The following is a 23,426-nucleotide window of genomic DNA, read 5'->3' on the forward strand; positions in this document are numbered from 1 at the left end:
ATCAGGTTCAGAATACTGGAAATGAGCTGTGCCCTTTATAGAGCCAGATACAGACTCCAATTCTTGAACAGCTAACCCTGGGGGCTGGGGGCTGGCTCTGAAAAGGGATTTTTTTTCCCTATATATATTTTTCTTCCTTCCTTCCTTCCTTCCTTCCTTCCTTCCTTCCTTCCTTCCTTCCTTCCTTCCTTCCTCCCTCCCTCCCTCCCTCCCTCCCTTCCTTCCTTCCTTCCTTCCTTCCTTCCTTTTCAGGTATTCTAAGTAGCTCATTAAAGAAAGCCTCAGGCATTTTCAGTTGTCAGCACTGAACCAGGCAAGGGCCAAGTTAAAAGTAAAAAGATAAAGTGAAAGAGATAATTCCCTAAAGGATGCATTTTCCCCCAAGGAAAGGGGAATGTGGCTGAGCTAAAGTGGTAGCCCTCCTTTAAAAAAGTCAGATCGCAGGAGCTGGAAATCAAAAACAGCTTAATCTTGCTTTCCACCTCAGCCTCTGTCTCAACCATGCTCCTGGCAGGTTGACAATTAAATAAACCATTTATGCCAGTGGGAAGCTGTGGGCTGACAAGGGTCACCTGCTCAACAGCATAGGAAAAGCACAGCTTGTAGACGCTCCGCAGGAAAGTCAGACAACCTGCTGGGTCACATCCTCAGGGTAACTAGATATTGATTACACCTTCTTCCTGAGACCTGGGCCTGCCTTGTCTGGGATACATGATTGGGGCTGATTATATTTGGAGAGACCCTCTTCAAAAAAGGAGGAGGCAGGGCAAAGATCAGAAAAACAAGAGCTGAAAAATTCTGAACAGTTAAATAGTAGCTATGCTAGAGTTCTAAAATAAGTTGAACTGAATGCCAAAACACAGATAGATAACAAAACCAACCAATAGGTAAAAGAGGAAAGTAATCTCCAGAATAAACTAATCAAGGAAATCAGAGGCCGGTACACCAACAAAAAATTATGTCGTGCTAGAAAAAATGAAAATAGGGCCTCGTCAAAGGAACAAACCAACACTTCAATGAGATACAGGAGTTGAAACAACTAATTAATGTTGTAAATCAAGTCAGAAAGCAAATTAACATGTTGAGAGTAGATATGGCAAAAGAAATGAAGGATATAAAGAAGATACTGGTGAACATAAGTAAGAACTAGAGAACATGAGAAAAAACAAATGGCAGAAGTTATGGGAATGAAGGGCACAACAGAAGAGATGAAAAACAATGCAGACTTATGAACAGGAGATTTGAAGAGGCAACAGAAAAGATTAGTGAACTAAAGAACAGGATATTTGAAATTCTATGCAAAATAACAGATTGGGAAAAGAATGGAAAAATATGAGCAGGGTTTCAGGGAATTAAATGACAGCAAGAAGTACATGAATATACATATTATATTTGGAGAGACCCTCTTCAAAAAAGGAGGAGGCAGGGCAAAGATCAGAAAAACAAGAGCTGAAAAATTCTGAACAGTTAAATAGTAGCTATGCTAGAGTTCTAAAATAAGTTGAACTGAATGCCAAAACACAGATAGATAACAAATCTATCTAATCCCCAATCATGTATCCCAGACAAGGCAGGCCCAGGTCTCAGGAAGAAGGTGTAATCAATATCTAGTTACCCTGAGGATGTGACCCAGCAGGTTGTCTGACTTTCCTGTGGAGCGTCTACAGAGGAAGAAGAGAAGGGAAATAGAGCAGAAAGAATAATGCAGGAAATTATCACTAAAATTTTCCCATATCTTATGAAAGATATAAAAGTTCAAATCCCAAAAGTACAATGTAGTTCAAATAGAATATACCCAAATACGCTTACTCCAAGACATTTACTAATCAGATTGTCAAATGTGAAAGAAAAAGAGAGAATTCTGAAAGCAGCAAGAGAAAGGCAATCTATCACATATAAGGGAAGCTTGATAAGACTATGTGTGGGTTTCTCAGAAGAAACCATGGAGGTGAGAAGGCAGTAGAATGGCATATTTAAGAGACTGAAATAGAAAACCTGCCAACCAAGAACTCTATACATGAAAACTGTCCTTCAAAATGAGGGAGAGTTCAAAATATTTTCACACAACCACTGAGATAGTTTGTGAATAAAAAAGCAGCTGTACAAGAAATAATACAGGGAGTGCTACAGGCAGATAGGAAATGACAAGAGAGGCCTGGAGAACAGTGTAGAAATGAAGACTATCAGTATAGGTAAGAAGAAAAAAAAAAAGAAATGACATAATCTAAAAGACAAAATGGTAGAAGAAAAGATCACTTTTACAGTAATGACATTAAATATTAATGGATTAAACTCCCCAAACAAAAGGCATAGATTGGCAAATGGATTAAGAAACAGGACCCACCTATATGCTGTCTATAGGAGACTCACTTTAGACCTAAGGACAAAAAATAGGTTGAAAGTGAAAGGTTGGAATAGGATATTTCATGGGAACATCAACCAGAAAAGAGTGGGGATACTATACTAATATCTTACAAATTAGATTTCAAATGTAAAACAATTAAAAGAGACAAAGAAGGACACTGTGTATTAATAAAAGGAGCAATTCATCAAGAAGACATAATAATCTCAAATATTTATGCAGTGAACCAGAGTGTCCCAAAATACATGCGGCACACACTGACAACACTGAAGGGAGAAGTAGACTCCTCTACATTAATAGTTAGGGACTTAAATATACAACTTTCATCAATGGCTAGAACATCTAGACAGAGGATCAATAAGGAAACAGAGACTTTGAATAATATGATAAATGAACTAGACTTAACAGATATTTACAGAATATCACACCCCACAAGAGCAGGATAAACATTTTTATTAAGTGTTCACAGATCACTCTCCAGGATAGACCACACATGGGTCACAAAGCAAGTCTCAATACATTTAAAAGATTGAAATTTTACAGAACAATTTCTTGGATCATAATGGAATGAAGGTAGAAATTAACAACAGGTGGAAGGCTGGAAAATTCAAAAAAAATATGGAGGCTAAGCCACACACTTGTAAACAACCAGTGGGTCAAGGAAGAAATTACAAGAGAAATAAATAAATGTCTTGAGGCAAATGAAAATGAAAACACAACATATTAAAACTTATGAGATGGGTCAGGCTATGGTGGCCCATCAGGCAGAGTTCTCGCCTGCCATGCCAGAGACCCGGATTCAATTCCTGGCACCTGCCCATGCAAAAAAAAGAAAAGAAAACTTATGGTATGCCTCAAAGGTGGTGCTGAGAGGGAAATTTATTGCCTTAAATGCCTATATTAAAAAAGAAGAAAGCAAAATCCAAGGAATTAACTGTAAAACCAAAGGAAGTAGAAAAAGAATAGTAAACTAACCCCAATGAAGATTATAGCAGAAATAAATGAAATTGAGAACATGAAAACAATAGAAATAATCAACAGAACCAGAAGTTGGTTTTCTGAGAAAATCAAGAAAATTGATGGATCCTTAGCTAGGCTGATGAGAGAGAGAGAGAGAGAGAGAGAGAGAGAGAGAGAGAGAAGGAGGGAGGGAGAGAGGGAGAGGGAAGGAGGGGGGAGGGAAGGAGAGAGAGAGAGAAAGAGGATGCAAATAAATAAAATCAGAAATAACTACTGATTATTATATATCTCCCCACAGAAATAAGGAGATAATGACAGGATACTATGAACAACTAAATGCTAATAAACCAGACAATGTAGACAAAATGGGCAACTTCTCAGAAAAGCATGAACAACCAACATCGATTTGAGAATTAGATGACCTTAACAAACCTTAGTCACAACAAAAGGGATTGAATTAGTCATCAAAAAGCTCCCAGAAAAGAAAAGTCCAGACCATATACCTTCACATGTGAAATCTACCAAGCATTCAAGAATTAATACCAATCCTGCTCAAACTCTTCAAAAGAAATTGAAGAGTAGGGAAAACTACCTAAATCATTCTACGAAACTAACATTACCCTAATGCCAAAGCCAGACAAAAATACTACAAGAAAAGAAAATTACAGGCCTATTTCACTAATGAATAGAGATGCAAAAATCCCCACAAAATACTCTAAATTAAAAACAGTGGCCTATTAAAAGATGTATATGCCATAAGGGGGATTTATCACAAGTATGTAAGACTGATTCAACACAAGATAATCAATTAATGTAATACACCACATCAATAAACCAAAATGGAAAAACCACATGTTCGTACTGAATGATGCAGAAAAGACCTTTGACAAAATTCAACATTCTTTCTTGATCAAAACACTTCAAAGGATAGGGATAGAAGGAAACTTCCTCAACATGATAAAGAAAATAAATGAAAAACCTATAGCTAAAATCATACTCAATTGGGAAAGACTGAAAGCATTCCCTCTAAGACCAGGAACAACATAAGAATGCTCACTGTCACCATTGTTATTCGACATTGTGCTGAAAGTTGTAGCTAGAGCAATTAGGTAAGAAAAAGAAATAAAAGGCATCCAAATTGGAAAGGAAGAAGAAAAACGTTCACTGTTTGCAAATGATATGATACTATAAATTGAAAATCCCCCCAAAATCTATAGCGTGTGGTGCTGTGCTTTGAAATTTATAGATTTTTTTGTATATATGCTATTTTTTCACAAAAAAAGAAGGGAAAAAAAGTCGATTGTGATGATAAAAAAGCATTTAAGCCCTCTAGCCTCCTATATTCTGGAGCAGCTAGAAGGAAAAATAAGAGAGGATCATATGGTAGCCCATGACAAACTCTGAGGTCTGTCCTGTAACCACTTGTTGAAGAGTGCTTTGAAAACTATTGCTTTTTTATTTCTTTGTTTTGTATATATGTTATACCATACAATAAAAAAACTAAAAAAAAAATCTACAGCAAAGCTACTAGAGCTAATAAATAAATACACTAAAGTGGCAGGGTACAAGATCAACATCCAAAAATCAATAGTGTTTCTATACACTAATATGAGCATTCCGAGGTGGAAATCAGAAGAAGAATTCCATTTACAATAGCAATCAAAATAATCAAATATTTAGGAATAAATTTAATGAAGGCCACTGTGTCATTTTGAAGCTGTTGTATACACCGGAAAAGCCATATTCTTCCCAAAATTTCTGGGTAGGAGCTTTTTTATTGTTTCCACAGAGAGGTGACCAACCAAACTATGGGAGGTAACTTTTGATTAGGTGGTTTCCATGGAGCTGTGCCTCCACCCATTCAAGGTGGGGTTGCTTACCAGAGTCCTTCAAGATGGAAACATTTTGGAAAAAGCTTTAGAACCCACACAGCCAGAGACCTTTGGAGATGCAAAAGGAAAATGCTCCCAGGAAGTCTTATGAAGTGAGTAGCAGATATTTCTATATCCCTTCCCAGTTGAGAGAGGTGTCCAGAAGCCAAAGACCCCAGTATATGCCAGCCACATACCTTCCCAACTGACAGAGTGTTCCAGATGACATCAGCCTTCTTGAGTGAAGGGTAACATCTTTCTGGTGCCTTAATTTGGATATTTTTGTGGCCCTAGAACAGTAAACTTGCAACTTAATAAGTTCCCTTTTTCTGGTTTATTGCATTCCAGCAGCTTAGCAAACTAAAATAGTTACGTAAGACCTATACAAAGAAAACTACAAGAAATTGCTAAAAGAAATAAATGGAAGGACATACCATGTTCATGGATTAAAATACTAAATATACCAATTAGAAACCCAACAACTTTGTAGAAATAGAAAAAACAATAACCAAATTTATTTGGAAGGGCAGGGTGCCCTGAAGAGCTAAAAATATCTTGAGAAAGAAGAATGAAGTTGGAGGTCTCATACTACCTGACTTTAAAGCACACTGAAAAGCTACAGTTGTGGAAACAGTATGGTACTGGCATAAAGATAGGTGCACTGACCAATGAAATCCAATTGAGTGTGCAGAAATAGATCCTTTCATCTGTGAATAATTGATCTTTGATAAGGCTGTGAAGCCAACTCAACTGGGACAGAGAAGGCTCTTCAGTAAAAGGTGTTTGGATAACTGGATTTCCATAACCAAAAGAATGAAAGGGGACTCATATCTCACACCTTATTAAAAAAAAATTAACTCAAAATGGATCAAAGACCCAAACATTAGAGGTGTATCATAAAACTTTTAGAAGAAAATGTACGGAAATATCTTATAGATCTAGTGTGGGGGTGTTTCCTAGACTTTACACCCAAAGCACAAGCACTGAAAAAAACAAATCTCCTCAAAATTAAAAACTCTGCTGCATCAAAGCAACTTGTCAGGAAAGTAAAAAGGCAGTCTACACAGTGGGGACGATATTTGCAAAGCACATATCAGATAAGGGATTAATATCCATAATATATAAAGAGATTCTATAACTCAACAACAAAAAGACAATCCAATCAAAAAATGGGCAAAAGACATGGACAGACACTTTTCAGAAGAGTTAATACAAATGCCTCAAGAGCATATGAGAAGATGCTCAACTTGATTGACTATCAGGGTAATGCACATCAAAACCACAATGAAATATCATCTCACACCTACTAGAATGGTCATTATAAAAAACAAAAACAACAGGAAATTATTTCTGGAGAGGATGTGGAGAAAGGTACACTGATTCACTGTTGGTGGGAATGGGAATGCAGAATGATACAACCACTCTGAAAGGCAGTTTGGCAGTTCCTCAGGAAATTAACTATAGATTTGCCATATGATCCAGCAATCCCATTATTAGGTATATATTTGGAAAAACTGAAGGTAAGGACACAAATGGACATTTGCACACTGATGTTTATAGTGGCATTATTCATGATTGCCAAAAGATGGAAACAGCCCAAATGTTCATCAATGGATGAATGGTTAAACAAACTATGGTATATACATATGATGGTATGTTGCACAGCTGGAGGACAAAATAAGTAATGAAGCACGTAACAACATTGCTGAATCTTGAGGACATTATGCTGACTGAAACTAGCCAGAAACAAAAGGACAAATACTGTATGGTCTCACTAATATGAACTAACTATAATGAGTGAGCTAAATGAGAGTTAAAGTTGAGAATACAGGCTATTAGAGGATAAGAAGAGGGTAGAGATTGGGCCTTTGATGCCAAGGAGTACAGAATGTATAACAGGACTGATAACAAAGATCCAGAAATGGATAGCACAATACTATCTGATGGTAGCACAATATTGTAAGTACCCTGAACAAAGCTGAGTGTGAGTATCGTTGAGAACGAAGGGCCAAGGGCATATATAACACCAGAAGGAAAGATAGAGGATAAAGACTGGGACAGTATAACTTAGCGATGCCTGGGACAGTATAACTTAGCAATGCCTGGAGTGAGCAATGATGGCACTTAAATGCACAAATATGAGTGTTTTTTTGCATGAGGGAGAACAAATGAATGTCAACATTGCAAGATGTGTAAAATGGGATGGTATACAGGGGCAGGGGGAAAACAATCAATGCAAGCTAGGGTCTATAGTTGACAGTACCATTGTAATATGCTTCCATTGAGTGTAGCAAAGGCAATATGCCAAAGCGAATGTCAACAAACAGGGGATATGGGAGAGGGGCAAGGGATTTTTCAAGGAAGAAATGCAAATGTCCTCATATAGATTGTGGTGGTGGAGGCACTGCTATGTGATTACACTGGAAATGACTGATTTTTTTATATTTTATTATGTGAGAATAAGCTTTCTAAAAATGAACAGAGAGATAAAAGTGCTGGAGAAAAGATGGGGAGAGATGTATGTAGTCACTGCTGATAGGAAAGCAGAGGGGTGTAGTCCCTCTGAAATGCAGTGTGGAGTTACCACAGGAAGCTAGGGTTGCATATGATTCTGCAACCCAGTAGTTAGGTGCTTACTAGGAGGAACTGAGAGTGGAGACATGAATGGAAATAAAAATGCACACTGATGTTTATGCCGGCGGTGCTCTGGATTAGCAATGGATGGAGGTGGCCTAAAGTTATATCAACTAAGGAATGGAAGGGGGAGCTATCGTGTATGCATACATTGGACCATTGAGTAGTGGCAAGAGGGAGTGAAGTCATAAGGCGTGCAATGAGGTGAATGAATCTTGAGTAGAGTATACTGAAAGAAATAAGCCAGAAATGAAAAGACAGATATAATGCCTCACTAATGTGGCCTAACTATAATGTGCAAACTCTGAGAATTGAATTCGGGAGCATAGGTTATCAGGTGAAGGTCTATTGTAAAGGTTCCTGGATTATAAGTTCTTACAGATCTATTCCAGAGTTGTTAGCTATTATTTCTAAATTCTGAAATTCTGGGTTTTTTATGTGTAACCTGGTTGTCCCCTGGAACTTTAGGTATTTGTGTGACAGCTGAGGCTCAGAGCTAGAGCTCGGCAGCTACAGAAGTCAGCAATACCCCATACAGCTACTGTTACAAACACTGAAGTGATCAGTCTTCAAATAGTGATATGAATGAAGCTAATGTGGGTAAGACAAAGATATATCACATTAAAGGGTAAAGGATGATATTGAATATTTTAAAACTTCAAATTTTTTGAGATTAAAGAAAGAGATGTTTATTTGGTGCAAAATTTATATTTTCAGTAGTACACTATCTAATTTAACTTGTACGATCAGCTTATTTGAACACCATGATTACATGGAATCTTAGAGTGTGAGATCTTGTTGGCTTGTACAGGTTAGTGTGATGCCCTGAAGCTTCCCAGAGTAACGTGGGCAGAAGATTAAAAAGACTTGCATTTAATGTACTAAGAAATGATGAATATGCAACTATGTGATGTTATTAAGAATTACTGATTGTACATGTAGATTGGAATGATTTCTAATTGTTTTGTTAATTCTTTTTTTAATTAATAAAAAAAAAACTCTAAAAAAAAAAATAAATAAATAAAAAAAAAAAAAAAAAAAGACTTGCATTTAAAGAAATTCCCTACCAACCCCATACAATAAATTTCAAAGCAAAAGAAATTGCCAAGTATCTCACAATAGGTCAAAGAATTGTCAAAGCTTGGAGAGATTAATGCAAATAATTTATGCATTATGAAAGCTATATATCTATCCGTTAAAACTCCTGGTGATTTTCAAGAGAATTGTTTAACATCCAGTGAATGTAACTCTTATATACAAAAAATGATAGGATAATTAATCAAATAGGAAATGCAGGTGCATTCCCTGCATTTCTTGATACTCCTTAAAATATTTTTTAAGCCCTAAAAGTGCTAACCTAAGTCAATCAAGATAATATACACTGATTATGAAAAGGACATGTTACTCTGAAGCTATGTATCAATACTGAAGGGTCAATGTGACTTAAAAGACTTTTGAGATTAAATGTAAAATACACTTGGACTCAGATTTTAACTTGGATAATTAAATAAAAGAGGTTAAAGTTTCATGGAAGCATATATTAAATATATATATAATTGGAATGTTATGAATGACCAGGAACTTGCTGAAAAAGCTCTTGGGTTGCTCATGACCAGAATAAAGTACTGTCTAGAGAAAATGCTTGTTGCTGCTTGATGGCACTAAGTTTTAAATTGGTTTGTCACACAGCAAAAGCTAACTGATACAGTGTAGCACTGAATTACAGGAGCTAAGCACAATTCTGGGAAAGAGACCCTTCTCCCACTTACAGTAGAAAGTAAAAAATCAAATATATAAGAATAAATCTAACCAAGGATGTAAAAGACTTGTACATAGAAAATGATAAGACATTGCTCAAAGAAATCAGAGGACACAAGATAAATGGAAAGACATTCCATGTTCCTGAATCAGAAGACTAAATACTGTTAAGATACCAATTCTATCCAAAGCGGTTTACAAATTCCACACAATCACAATCAAAATACCAACAACTTTCTTTACAGAAATGGAAAACCCAATCATTAAATTTATATGGAAGGATAAGGGGCCTCAAATAGCTAAGATCATCTTGAAAAAGAAGGATGAAGTTAGAGGACTCACACTCCCTGATGTGAAAGCTTATTATGAAGCCACAGTAATATAAACAGCATGGTACCGGCACAAGGACAGATAAACCAAAGGAATCTAATTGAAAGCTCAGAAATCAACCCTCACTTTTATGGCCAACTGATTTTTGACAACTGGCAAAGATTACTCGATTGGGGGAAAAATGGTCTCTTCAAAAAATGATGCTGGGAAAACTGGATTTCCGTTTTCAAAAAAAGAAAAAGGAAGAGGAGGACCCTATGTCACAGCTCTTACAAAAATCAATTCAAAATGTATTAAACACCTAAATAGAGAAGCCAGAACTAGGACCTCATCCAAATTAAAAACATTTATGCCTCAAAGGACTTTATTATGAAAGTAAAATGTCAAGATACACAATGGGAGAAAATTGTTGGAAAGTATATATCTGATAAAGGTTTAACAATGAGAATATATAAAGAAATCCTTTGACTTAAAAGGACAAACGACCCAAATTATAAATGGGCAAAAACCTGAATAGGCTCTCTCTATAGAAGATACACAAATGGCTAAAAAGCACTTGAAAATATGCACAGCATCATTAGCCATCAGGGAAATGAAAATCAAAACCACAGTGGAATACCATTTTACACCCACTAGAATGGCTACTATTAATAAAACAGCAAATTAATTGTGTTGGAGAGGATGTGGAGAAATAGTAATATTCATTCCTGGTAAAATGATACAGCCCCTGTGGAAGACAGTTTGGCTGTCTTCCTCAGAAAGTTAAGTATCAAATTATGACCTGGTAATCCCACTTTTAGGTATATACCCAAAAGAATTGAAAGCAGCGACTCAGACAGATATTTGGACACTAATGTTCATAGCAGCATTATTTACAATTGCCCAAAGATAGAACCAACACAAGTGTCCATCAACTGATGAATGGATAAACAAAATATGGTATAGACATAACAATAAAATATTATGCAGCCATGAAAAGGAATGAAGTTCTGATATATGCGACAACATGGATGAGCCTTGAAGACATCATGTTGAGTGAAAAAGCTAGACACAAAAAGATAAATATTTTATGATTTCACTGATATGAAATAATCAGTATATTAAACTCATAGAGTCAGAATCTAGAATATAGGTTACCAGGGGACTGCATGGGGATGAAAAACAGGGAAAGATTACAGAGTTCCTGTTTGGGAATATGGAAATGTTTGGTAATGGATGGTGGTGAAGGTAGCACAGCATTGTAAGCGTAACTGACAGCACTAAAATGTCTTTCTGAAAGTTTTTTTGAGGGGGTAAAAGTTAGGTTGCATTTATAATAATAGAACAAAAAGGTTTTAATGTATTAACTGATATTTAATAGTCTTTTTTAATTTAAAAGCCCGGCATGGAAGCTTTCAATCTTGTTAAAATGGCTTTTCATCTCAATTGATTACACTCAGGGGGAAACCGACAGATTGTAGAATTGGCATTATGGGGATGTTGCCCACTGGATGGAGTCTTGCAGAATTGAGACGCGTGGGAAGAAAGCGTTGGAGTTTGGAAGATTTTCTTTGCAAATTCAGACTATCCTGGCAATGGAAAAGGTCATAACATTAAAAGGCAAACAGATCAGTAGATACCAACCTGGCATCTTGTGGGACCAGCAATAAAACAGCAATAAAACAGCCACGACACCGAGAACACCGAACAGCCCCCCAAGTACCGCTGCTTTGACAAGGCCTCTTATGTAGCCATCAGATCCTGTGGAAAGAAACCAGCGCATCAGCCTCAGAGGGTAAGGGCTTCGGCCCTGCGATCCTTGTAGATACCATGAAGGAATAGTAAATAAAAATTCACTTACCTATGGCCTATGCTTTTCAGGTTAATGTAGGAAGAAGAGTAGTAACCGGACACTGAGATCCCCCTTTCCAACTCTCCATGAACTAGAGACACCACCTAGGACACCTCCTATCTTTTAAGACCCTACTAGGGTGTCCCTAGAATCTGGGTGGACAGAGACATTGGTCATAATGCTCCCGTGTGCAGGTGCCACAACCCACCTGTGACGCTGAGGGGCACGGTCTCGCTGGGCTGGGCCTCCAGTCCATTGTCAGCCTCACAGGAGTAGTTTCCAGAATGTTCTGCAGTCAGAGAGAGGTTGAAGGACACTCCTCCTCCGGAGGGGGCCGACCCGTTCCCCAGGGTGACGTCCTCATGATAAAACCGGTACAGGATGGGGGGAGAGCCCCTCTCGGCCTCGCAGTGAAGCTCCACCACGTCCCCCACCACAGCCTGGGCCCTGGGAGTCCTGAGGGTGAGGACGGGGCGAGATACTGGAACTGACAGAGACAGGGGGGTCATGAGAGAGGATTTTTGTTGCTGCAGTAGAGGCAAAACCTCCAAACTGGGGTCTCAGCAAAGGGCCTAAACGCTTGGTCATCCTGTATTCCTTCTATTCTTTTCTTACATCCCCAACAGAACAATCAGAGGGAATTTTCTCAATAATGTTTTAGAAATTTAGGAGAATACCAATTCTCAGGTATTGTCTAAAGACATGGTCATTTGTTATCTTTTTTTTTTTCTTATGCCAATCTAGCCCACTTTATGTTTCCCTCTACAAAATATCAGCAGTCTCACCTGCATGGGTGACCCATTCTCAAATTTCTGTTGGCTTTCTACAGCTCTGATTCCTGGAAGCTCTTGGAATTTCCTCCTTATCCTTGGGTCCCATCACCTCGGTTTTGGAATTTCTGCCTGATATGAATCAGAGTGGAACTCACTTCTCACAAGGATGTTCACCGCCTGGCTCTGGATAGGATCACAGCCATTGTCAGCTCTACAGTAATAGTTCCCAGCATCACTCTCCTTCATTGCTGGGATTGCCAGCTCTGCTGACTGGGAATGCAGGGTCTTCTGTCCCATACTGGTTCCTGCGGCCTCTTTGTGCCAGGAGAATGTGATGTTTCCTGTGCCCCCAGCCACAGAGCAGAGAAGGACCAACTTCCTTCCTTCAATCACCTGCCCCTCAGGTGCCTGGGTCTCTAAGGTTACATTAGAGACGGGGATTCCTGGATGGATATAAGATATCATGTGAGAACCCTGACCACAGAAGACCCCATGGAAAAATAGTTCACTCTCTAATGCAAGGCAGTGGGAACATGGGGGTTCAGTATGCAATCCATAATAAGTATTCCTACAGAGGTATCAAATTCATTATAATTTTCATTGAATACTTTCATGTCCTAGCACTGATCTTGGCTAATTTGTCACTAAAGAATTTGTGATGGATCATCTATTCCACAAGACAGAAAACATTTTTTTTTTTGGATTAGTCACTTGGCAGACAAATGTCTTCTGTGAAAATTGAAGACAGACACTGGTGGCATTAGCCTGTCTCAGAAAAGGCATTCCTAATAACAATCCAAATAACAATTCCCTCATGATTCTCAATTTCAAGTCTCAATCCAAATTCAATCCTTCCACCCTAAAACCTCCTCTGACCATGTGACTTCACTGTGATTTCTGTCTTCTCTGATGCACCATTCAGTCCCATATATTGTAGCACTACATTGTACTTAGATAAGTCAATGTGTGTTTTTAGAGCCAGAGACCTTACTAAGTTCCAGGGACAGTCAGTGATCAGCAACTATTTGATTATTTGCCTGATAAAGAAACAAAGTTTATAGGAAACTCAATCCATTTTTTGATTCTTATGGAGAGTGATGTCAAGAGCAATTTGGAAAACTCATTGTCATGGTCAGGTTCATGGGTCAACTTGGCCAAGTGGTGGTTGGGCAAGTACTGGCTTGTCTGTTGCAATTGAGGACATTTCATAGAATTAAATCATGATCATGTCAGCTGCATCCACAGCTGATTCCATTCGTAATCAGACAAAGGGGCATGTCTCCTGCAATGAGTGATGCTTAATCTAATACTGAAAGCCTTATAAGGAGGATTCAGAAGAGACAAGCTCTTCCTGTTTTGGCTGGTGAGCCTCTCCTGTGGAGTTCGTCCAGACCCTCCATCGGAATCATCGGCTTCACAGCCTACTCTGCAGATTTTGGACTCTGTGTTCCCACGGTCATGTGAGACACTTTTATAAATTTTATATTTGCGTTCCTGTTGATTCGGTTTCTCTAGAGAACCCTAACTAATACACTCATCTAACCCAGGTGCAACTTTCCACAAGGACAGGAGTTGCACAAAGAAACAAAACGAGTAGCAGTCCAAGCCGCAGCTATGGCTCATCTTTTCCAAAGGCTTAGCCTTAATGATACTTACTCTGCACATGAATCTGGGATGGAAGGCTCTGTTTGCTGACCCTCTGAGTCACTGTCTCTGCCTTACACCAATAAGACACGGAGTCTTTGCTCCACCTGGTGGGGATCTGGAGCTCTGGAGACCTGCTCCAGCCTGGACCCAGGACTTGGCCATCTTTGAAGAAGCAGAACCAGAGCTGGGCATGAGACCTCTGTGGATGGAGTCGTGTCTCACAGGTCAGGGTGACTGTGCTCCCCTCTGTGGGCCGGGACGGGTTAGCTCTCAGCACAGGATGTGGAAAAAGCTCTAAAAAAAAGATCACAACATTCCCCAGAGTCATGAGAATCAAGGAACTCGGTGGGCGGCCATCCCAGTAAATAGGTCACTCAGAACGAGACCCATATCACCCATCACATCTCCCTTGCAAAGTCAAATCACAAGCATTCCTGCCCATGCCTGATCCATGGGCAACTTTTCTTCTCCAGGCACCCACCCTTCTCTGTTACCCACAGGCTCCTGCCCAGCTCCAGCCCCCACAGGAGTAAAAATTCTACCTTGAACTCTGATGTTTACTGAGTTTGAAGTTTCTTCCCATGATGACAAAAATCTTTTTCTAAAAGCAATGCAATAGTACTGGCCACTGTCACTCAAAACCGCACTCCGGATAGAAAAGTGTGAGACTTTTTCTGAATAAAACAACCTTCTTTCATCCTTGTAGTAAGACATAGTCTTTATTTTCTCGTTGTCTTCTCCCTGGCATCTCAGAACCATACTGTCTCCCTCAAAGACAGAAGAGGGAGCCAGAAGTGTCAGCCAGCCTGCAAAAGGGAAACTGGGTTTACCATTTCTGCAGAGAACCCAAGTGTCTGATTTGTTGCCTTGTTCTGAGGCAGTGAGGTTTCCCAGGAGGTGGTGTTAGGTGCAGTCTCTACATGGTTGAACAAGATGGAGGTTCCCACCCATGCCTCTGTTACTCAGGGCTGCATCCTATTTTTCCTAAATGGGAAAAGGAAGGCAGTGTCAAGGTAACCAATGCTCTTCCTCCTTGGCTCTAACCATTAGTGGCATCATGCAGGAAATCACCATGCTCAATGGAAACAGTACTTTCCCATCCCCTCATGGATTCGCCCCCCCACCCCCCCTCCCCGTGCATAGCACGGTGTTATAAGTTCAGGTCCCATCCCCCCTTCTTGTCTCACCAGTTGAAACCACCAAACGGCCTGGGTAACAGAAGAGTAAGCCAATTACTGAAATAAAATCCAAAATCTTTAATTCTTGTGATTTTTCTGCTTGAACACTCCTTTCAGAATTTTTTTTTCTCATCCATTCATTGTATTATGAGGCAGAAAATATTTTTAACCCAATTATTCTAAGGTATGATTATAGTAAGAAAAAAGTCCTTGTCGAAGACTATGGCCTTCCCCAGGGACTTCACTTCCTAGATCGGTCATGGGTACTCTAATTTCTGTTTTGACACTTCACTGATTTATGTTACTGGGCTCTGTTCTGTATTTGTGACTTCTGTATTATAGCTCAGAATTTTGACCTCAAGGTGAGGTCCTAAGTTACACTTCAAATAAAAATAATCCCTCTACCATTATTCAGTTGTACAAAGATCGCCATAATTTGGATGTGTAGTATTAGGAAGTAGAGGTCAGTCATATAATAGATGCCTCATAAAATGCTTACAGAACCTGAGGCTTATGGAACTGGTTGTTCCAGGTAAAAAAAAAAGATTTCCCACTTGGAAATTGGAAGGCAACCTTTTATGATAACGATAGGATAATGTAATGTTGATGATTCTTAATGAAATTAGAAGGGCAGAGAAGGTAGGTAGCAAAAACAATTAGATTCATTCAAGAGTGTTTCCCTCCTCTGCAGCTGGAGACTGGATCCCATGGGGACTCGGCTAGTGCTACAGGACTTGCAATCAAGCTGCCCTATGAACCACTGGGGCAGTCTTCATCGAGAAACTGGAAAAATTCCCAGGGAGAATGGTATTAGGAATAGGAGGGAAATGTTCTGAGTTCGTGCTTGGAGAAGATTTGGAAAAGTCCCCCATGGACTTCCTCACTGACCAGGGCTACAGTTGACTAAATGAGACTTTGGGTCAACTGTGAGTGGTCATCCACGGCCACAGACTCCTTGTCCAGCTCACTCAAGAGTGAGCCACGTGATGGTGAGTAGTGGGGACCGTGGATGCTGAATCCATAGGAGCAGATGAGCAAGTGGGAGCAGCAGAGTGAGCCAGCTGTAGCCATTAGTGAGGAACCTTCCAGGGAGAGACGCATAAAACCCAGAGGCTCAGAAGGGCAGCTCCAGTGACAACAATTTATCACCAAGGGTTATGGATCGATTTTACTTCTCAGAACATTTCACCAAGTGGGGTTAAGAGCCCCATTATCTTATTATATATCCAGATCGACTACTTATTAACTTTATCTTGGATAAAGCACTCCTTCTTTCTGTGTCTGGGGTTTATCACCTATGAAATGGAATAGTAAACCTTGCTTCTTGTATGGAAGTTTTAAGGATTCGATGAGATAAGCATAGAACTCTGCCTATTATATATGGACCATATTCAGTTAGTTAATAATATTCACAGCCTTGAGGGGGAATTCCTTTGTTGTTAAAGTTAATTAGGCTGAGGAAGAATAAGAGGTCATCATGGCTGCACCTTAAAAGCAACCAAAATAACAGATTTCAAGTCTGAGAGATGCAGTAGACTTGGGGAGGCTGAAGGACGGAGGTGATTTGGTGTAAATTCCCTTGAGAGCAGTGTCCTAGACAATGGACATAACTTGGTCCATAGCATGTATCAGGAAGTCTCAAAGGATCAGAAGAGTTCGTGTTGGGGTTTACGTAACACGCTTCCAGGATTGCTCGGACCACTCAGATGCCCACGGCCAGGCAGTGTAACCAAGAGATTAGGAGTTAGGGGATGACTTTGATCACTAAATCATTATATAGATTTTTCTTTTTGCTTTCTGGTGTATTGGAGTAGACAGAGGGAAATACCTGAAATCTCTATATTGTAACCCAGCCGCTTTGCTCTCTGATAATGATTGTATAGCCTTTATCTTCTGCCCCAGTGATTGTAAGAAACTGTGATTGACATTTTTTTGTACCCATGTATTCAGTTTTTCAACTTCAGAGCCTTGTAATCACTCAAGAGAGCTCCTAATGTTTGCTAATGAAGGGCCTTGGGTCAGCCTGGAGCTAACCCACCCCAAGTCTAAAGTTATCTTGATAACTGAGACAGGATCTAACCAAAGTGGGCCCGCCTGACTTGTGTGTGCGGTAGCTTGGACTTTAGTCAACAGGTCATCTATGCCTCATTATAATACTAAAAATCAGGCCCAACATCATATTAAAGGCACCATTTTCTTATATACGTTCTGTGATTAAGCATGTGATCAGTCTGCGCATACTCCATAATTAGATCACCTCTAATTACATCATCTGGGGTTCTGTGTTCAGCATCCTAAACCCTGTCCATCTTTTAATTCTACAGAACTATCAGAATTACTGCAGCTCAGGCAGGCAGGTTTTGGGCTGATAGGCCCCCTCACCTCCTACTACACACCTAGCAATAATGTTTTTGTCTCTTTGAAACCCTTGCATCTCAGGAATTAGTCATTAGTGCATCAGGCAAAAGAATCCACTGCCTTTGTCTGGTAATAATTTGGTGACCCTCCAGATGGAACAGATGATCAAGATTGTGGAGGCCCAGCAGAGCAGGTGAGCCAGGTAACCGAGATTTTGGCAGCCGCTGGTCTGAATTTAGTCTAGAGGCTCCGCAATCGGGGTTCTCTGTTCTGCCAGCACTCCAGAGACTTTTTGGTGCCTTAAAAACCTTCAGAGAGAAAAACCTTTCCCATGTCCGGACATCTGACTGGGTGAGTGGGTTAAAGGAGTAAAAGTGGATTGGGGAGTAATATGGCAGTTTTGTCCCCTTGGACCTGGCTTTAGGGCCAGCCCTGCTTCCAGAACAATCCTCTTACTCTGACCTCTATACTTTTCTGTTTTCAGGGTACCTGTACAAAGTTTGAGGCCCTGACTTAAATTTATCTATTAAATATACTCCTAGAAAATGAGTAATCCAACAATTAATTGGTGTTTAATGAAATTGAGCAGGCGGTTTAAGTGCTATCTGGTGTGTTACCCGGGTACAGTAAGAGTTAATGCTGGTTTAATTGTTAAATAGTGTGTTAAGCATTTAATGCCTGTTTAATCATTAGTTGGTATGTTCAGTCTAGTTATTGATTAGTGTGTTACTTAAATATAATAAGTGTTAAGTGTCTGTTTAAATTTGTTAGTTGGTATATTCCTTCACTTGTATTGGTCACATGTTCCTAATTGGTTACTGATTACAGAAATTCTTTAAAAAGGGAACTTTAGGCTGTATTGGAAATTTTAAAAGATTTTAGTTATGAGTCTTACTAAAAAAGGATTTATTTCTGTAACATAATCTGGCTTTAAATTGAAAATACTACCATTACTTACAATTAAAGATATTACAGTTAATATTATTCCGCAGAAAGATAAAAAAAATGGGATAATATGTTCAATCCTTTATTTGTCCCCCTCCACTGTATTTCTGTTTTCTGTTTCTTGTGTAATTAAGTCTCTATCTTTGTCTATATGCCTGTTTCATGTATATTCTTATACCTCCAGATGATAATAACAAAGTAACAAAAATTCTTTTAAAAAAGCTTTATCGGAATTGCTTAAGAAATACATAGGTGGTTTTATATAAATTTTATATAAATTGGTACTTCTGTAGTAAAAAAAAGAGAACTCTCTGAACAGCAAGATTCAAAATTAGTTTTAGTTTTGTAATCACTGTAAACAAACTTGGACATTAGAAAGAAACTGCCCCTGGAATTTCCCTAAGGTAGCAGACAACTGCCAAAAGGTTGCCTCTGGAAAAAGTAAAGATCTTTTCCCGTCATAGCTTTTAGTAAGACAAATCTAGTCATTGGAAATAGTTAAAGAAGGGCATAGAAACTGTCAAGATTCCAGGGCCCTCACCTAAAACTTCCCACAAGCCAGTCTTCACACTGCCCCAGGGTTTAACTACCTAAAGCAGTTATGGCAGGAGGGCTAAGTCCAGACAGATGGGGGAAGAGTGGTTGAGAATTCTTTCTACTGGGCCTGTAAATTAGAAGTGATAAGCACAGAAAATGCTTCAGAATAGGCCATGTTTGTTAAAATTATTTTTTCAATGATACCTTCACAATGGAAACCACAGTGATGAGATCATTATTAAAATATAAATAGCCTTGAAATAGGAGTAATTGAATAAAATCTAATTACCAAATTTCAGCAGGTTAAATGAAAGGTCTTCAAGAGATATGGAGACGTTTACCTGGATTTAGGCTAGGAACAAAATAAATAGTGGTATATTTTTCAGAACTTAATAGTCAATGTACCTTTTTTTTTTTTGCATGGGCAGGCACCGGGAATCGAACCCGGGTCCTCTGGCATGGCAGGTAAGCATTCTTGCCTGCTGAACCACTGTGGCCCGCCCAGTCAATGTACTTTTAATTGTCTGTAATTTGAAGATATTATGAAAACAAAACAGATTCTTTTCAACCTCTGATAAAAGGAATTTTATGATAAAATTTCAATTGAACGAATGTGATTTTATTTTGCTTGGGTGTGTCTTTCCTAAATTTAATCAAGCTTACAAATAAATTAAGTTAGCATTATAAGTTCATTCTCAAAATTCCTCTTAGAAATAGCCTAATGGGACAGGTGAGGTGACATGAACTGAACAATGTACCTGGTACTGATGACACATAAAATAAAATAAGAATATGTTGATGCTTCAGATGTATCCTATTTAAGAAATTAGTTAAGTTCAGTAAGAAATATAAATGGATTTTCTTGTAACCTTGTTTACCTGGATTTCAATGAATCCAGCTTTTAATTACTTGGCCATTTGTTATCTCAGTAAAGAATTTAAATTGGTGGTTGTTTTGTTAATGTAGATCAGCATATTTTTGTTAGTAAATGCTATCATGAAAAGAGAAAAGACATAATTCTTAGCTTCAAAGAGTTTATATTCTATTTAGAATAGTGTAAGGTAGTAATATTGAGGGAATGAAAACGCTGGAAGAATTTAAAAGGCAGATAGATAGCAAATAACCTAAAAAGACCTCATCAAATGGATGACACTTGTAAGACCTTTAAATAAGAGAGTAGCATTTAAATAAATAGAGCTCTGAATTAGTTTTTCCTAAAAGATGTAACTTAACTTTGAACTTATGTATTCCTGGGATTATTTAGCATTTGGGAATAATGTTAAAAATATGAGTGTCTTTCTGGATATAAATCCCTTCAGTATTGATAAGCTGATTATATTTTAAATTTAGGGCTTTCTTACCTTTGAAAATAGTGCTGGACTGAACTGAGGCATTTTAAGCATATTGTAAAGTAATCATTTATGTGTTGTGAGTACAAAGTATATAAATGTATGGCTGTGTTCCAAATCCAAGCATAAATTTCTTCTTTCTTCCATTATTTTGTAGTATCTCCGTCTCTTCTCCCCTTCATGAATAATATTATTGGAAGGAAGTATGCACGTTCAAAAAGTTTTGTGAATTTATTGCATTTATTTCTGATTGTGTGCTGTAAGCCTTGAATGAACTAGAGTTGTAAAAAAAAAAAAAGGAGTTTATAAAAGTGAATTTTGTCTATCATAGTCAGTGCTGACCAAAATTTAATAGTGTTTTTCCCCATATATTTCAGGAAAAAAACCACTAATATTTTGTTTTCTCCCTGTTAAAATAATATGGATTGAGGGTGGTGTGATGGTGGCTCAGTGACAGAATTCTCACCTGCCATGCCAGAGACCCAGGTTCAATTTCTGGTGCCTGCGCATGCAAATAATAATAATAATAATAATAATAAGGATTGTTAGTCTGCTTCTAATGTAAAGTTTTAGAAAAGTTCTTAATCATCCAAGTACTCTGTCAGATGTAACAAAGATTTTACATCAGAATAATATGCTGGTTAATGTTTATGTTGGCCTTATCATCCTTTCTTTCAGAAAACAAGTCTTCTCACTGTTAAGGGAAAAAAACTGCTACAAATAATTTATTCTTTCACCTTGTATAAGCAAGGCACTAAAATAGTTTAACATTGCAAAGAAGGTGTTTGGGAAGCATTACAGCCATTAAAAGGGATTTTCTATCCTGTTGCTGGTTAAATTTGTATAGGTAAAATAATATTCACATATTTAAGAGATTTATTAAATTCCTAAAAATTTACAATGTTCCCGCTGTCCAAGTTATATCCTGATACTACTCTCTATGATGTTAAACAATAGTATGGTGTTTGACTTTAATTATTCTTAAAAAGCACAGATCATAAAAATAGCCAAATTTACTTGTCAGTTGTACTGCTTTGCTCTAAATGTAAATGTGGTCAGCTATAGGTTGAGCTCCATCTGTAACAAGGAAAGACTTTAAAAGAGAGGCAGGACAAATACATAATTATATTTTATCTGTTAATTAGCATACTGTGATAAATGTGTAGACATGAAACCTCTGCTATGGTTTGTTAATATAGAACAACTGTGTAATGTTTTTATTTCTGAAAGTAGCTTCATTTAAAATTGCTTATAAGCCTACTTATAATTATGCCTGTCACCCCCCAGAAAACCTCTTTTGTTGCTCAGATGTGGCCTCTCTAAGCCAACTTGGCAGATGAATTCACTGCCCTCCCTCCTAAGTGAGGCATGACTCCCAGGGGTGTAAATCTTCCTGGCAATGTGGGACAGAAATCCTAGAATGAGCTGGTACCCAGCTTCATGGGATTAAGAAAGCCTTCTTGACCAAAAGGGAGAAGAGAGAAATGAGACAAAATGAAGTGTCAATGGCTGAGAGATTTCAGAGTTAAGAGGTTATCCCGGAAGTTATTCGTATGCATTATATAAATATCTCTTTTTAGCTCAGGGTGTATTTGAGCAGCTGGGGGGAAGCACCTGAAACCGTTGAGCTGTGTTTCAGTAGCCTTGGTTCTTTTTTTTTTATATATAACTTTTTTATTAATTAAAAAAAATTAACAAACAAAACATTTAGATATCATTCCATTCTACATATATAATCAGTAATTCTTAATATCATCACAGTTGCATATTCATCATTTTTTAGTACATTTGCATCGATTTAGAAAAAGAAATAAAAAGACAACAGAAAAAGAAATAAAATGATAATAGAGAAAAAAAAACTATACGTACCATACCCCTTACCCCTCGCTTTCATTTACCACTATTTCAAATTGAATTTATTTTAACATTTGTTCCCCTATTATTTATTTTTATTCCATATGTTCTACTCTTCTGTTGATATAGTAGCTAAAAGAAGCATCAGACACAAGGTTTTCACATTCACAGGGTCTCCTTGTGAAAGCTATATCATTGTTCAATCATCATCAAGAAACATGGCCATTGGAACACAGCTATGTTTTCAGGCAATTCCCTCCAGCCTCTCCACTACACCTTGAACAACAAGGTGATATCTACTTAATGCGTAAGAATAACCTCCAGGATAACCTCTCGACTCTGTTTGGAATCTCTCAGCCATTGACACTTTGTCTCATTTTACTCTTCCCCCTTTTGGTCGAGAAGTTTCTCTCAATCCCTTGATGTTAATTCTCAGCTCATTCTAGGGTTTTTCTCAGTCCTTTGATGCTGAGTCTCAGCTCATTCCAGGATCTTTGTCCCTCGTTGCCAGGAAGGTCCACACCCCTGGGAGTCATGTCCCACGCAGAGAGGGGGAGGGTGGTGAGACTGCTCATCATATTGGTTGGAGAGAGAGGCCACATCTGAGCAACAAAAGAAGTAGCCTTGGTTCTTGATGATGATTGTATAATGATATAGCTTTTACAGTGTGACTGTGTGATTGTGAAATTCTTGTGTCTGATGCTCCTTTTATCCAGGGTATGGACAGACGGGTAAAAAAAAAAAAGATAATAAATAAATAAATAAATAAATAAATAAATAAATAAATAAATAAAAATAATAGGGGATAAGGGGTAAAGTAAGTTGAGTAGATTGAAATACCAGAGGTAAGGGGTGTGGGATGTACGAGTTTTTCTTTTTTCCTTTTATTTCTTTTTCTGGAGTGATATGAATGTTCTAAAAATGACAATGGTGAGGAATACACAACTATGTGATGATATTGTGAGTCATTGATTATACACCATGTATGGACTGTATGTGTGTGAAGATTTCTCAATAAAAAGATTTTTAAAAAAAGACA

At 38.2% G+C, this 23,426-nt stretch overlaps 1 protein-coding gene across 1 annotated transcript in view; it reads right to left on the bottom strand.

Moving 5' to 3' along the window:
* Positions 1–23,426, bottom strand: part of FCRL2 (Fc receptor like 2) — a 36,659-nt gene that overhangs the window by 8,969 nt on the left and 4,264 nt on the right. The window contains exons 3-7 of the mRNA XM_077156564.1: positions 14,709–14,972; positions 14,176–14,460; positions 12,675–12,962; positions 11,955–12,233; positions 11,539–11,655 (exon numbers count right to left, since the gene is read on the bottom strand). Coding sequence (XP_077012679.1) covers positions 11,539–11,655; positions 11,955–12,233; positions 12,675–12,962; positions 14,176–14,460; positions 14,709–14,972 — 1,233 coding nt within the window. The remainder of the gene's footprint in view (positions 1–11,538; positions 11,656–11,954; positions 12,234–12,674; positions 12,963–14,175; positions 14,461–14,708; positions 14,973–23,426) is intronic.

Source organism: Tamandua tetradactyla, chromosome 4, assembly GCF_023851605.1.
Source record: "Tamandua tetradactyla isolate mTamTet1 chromosome 4, mTamTet1.pri, whole genome shotgun sequence".
Classification (NCBI taxonomy): domain Eukaryota; kingdom Metazoa; phylum Chordata; class Mammalia; order Pilosa; family Myrmecophagidae; genus Tamandua; species Tamandua tetradactyla.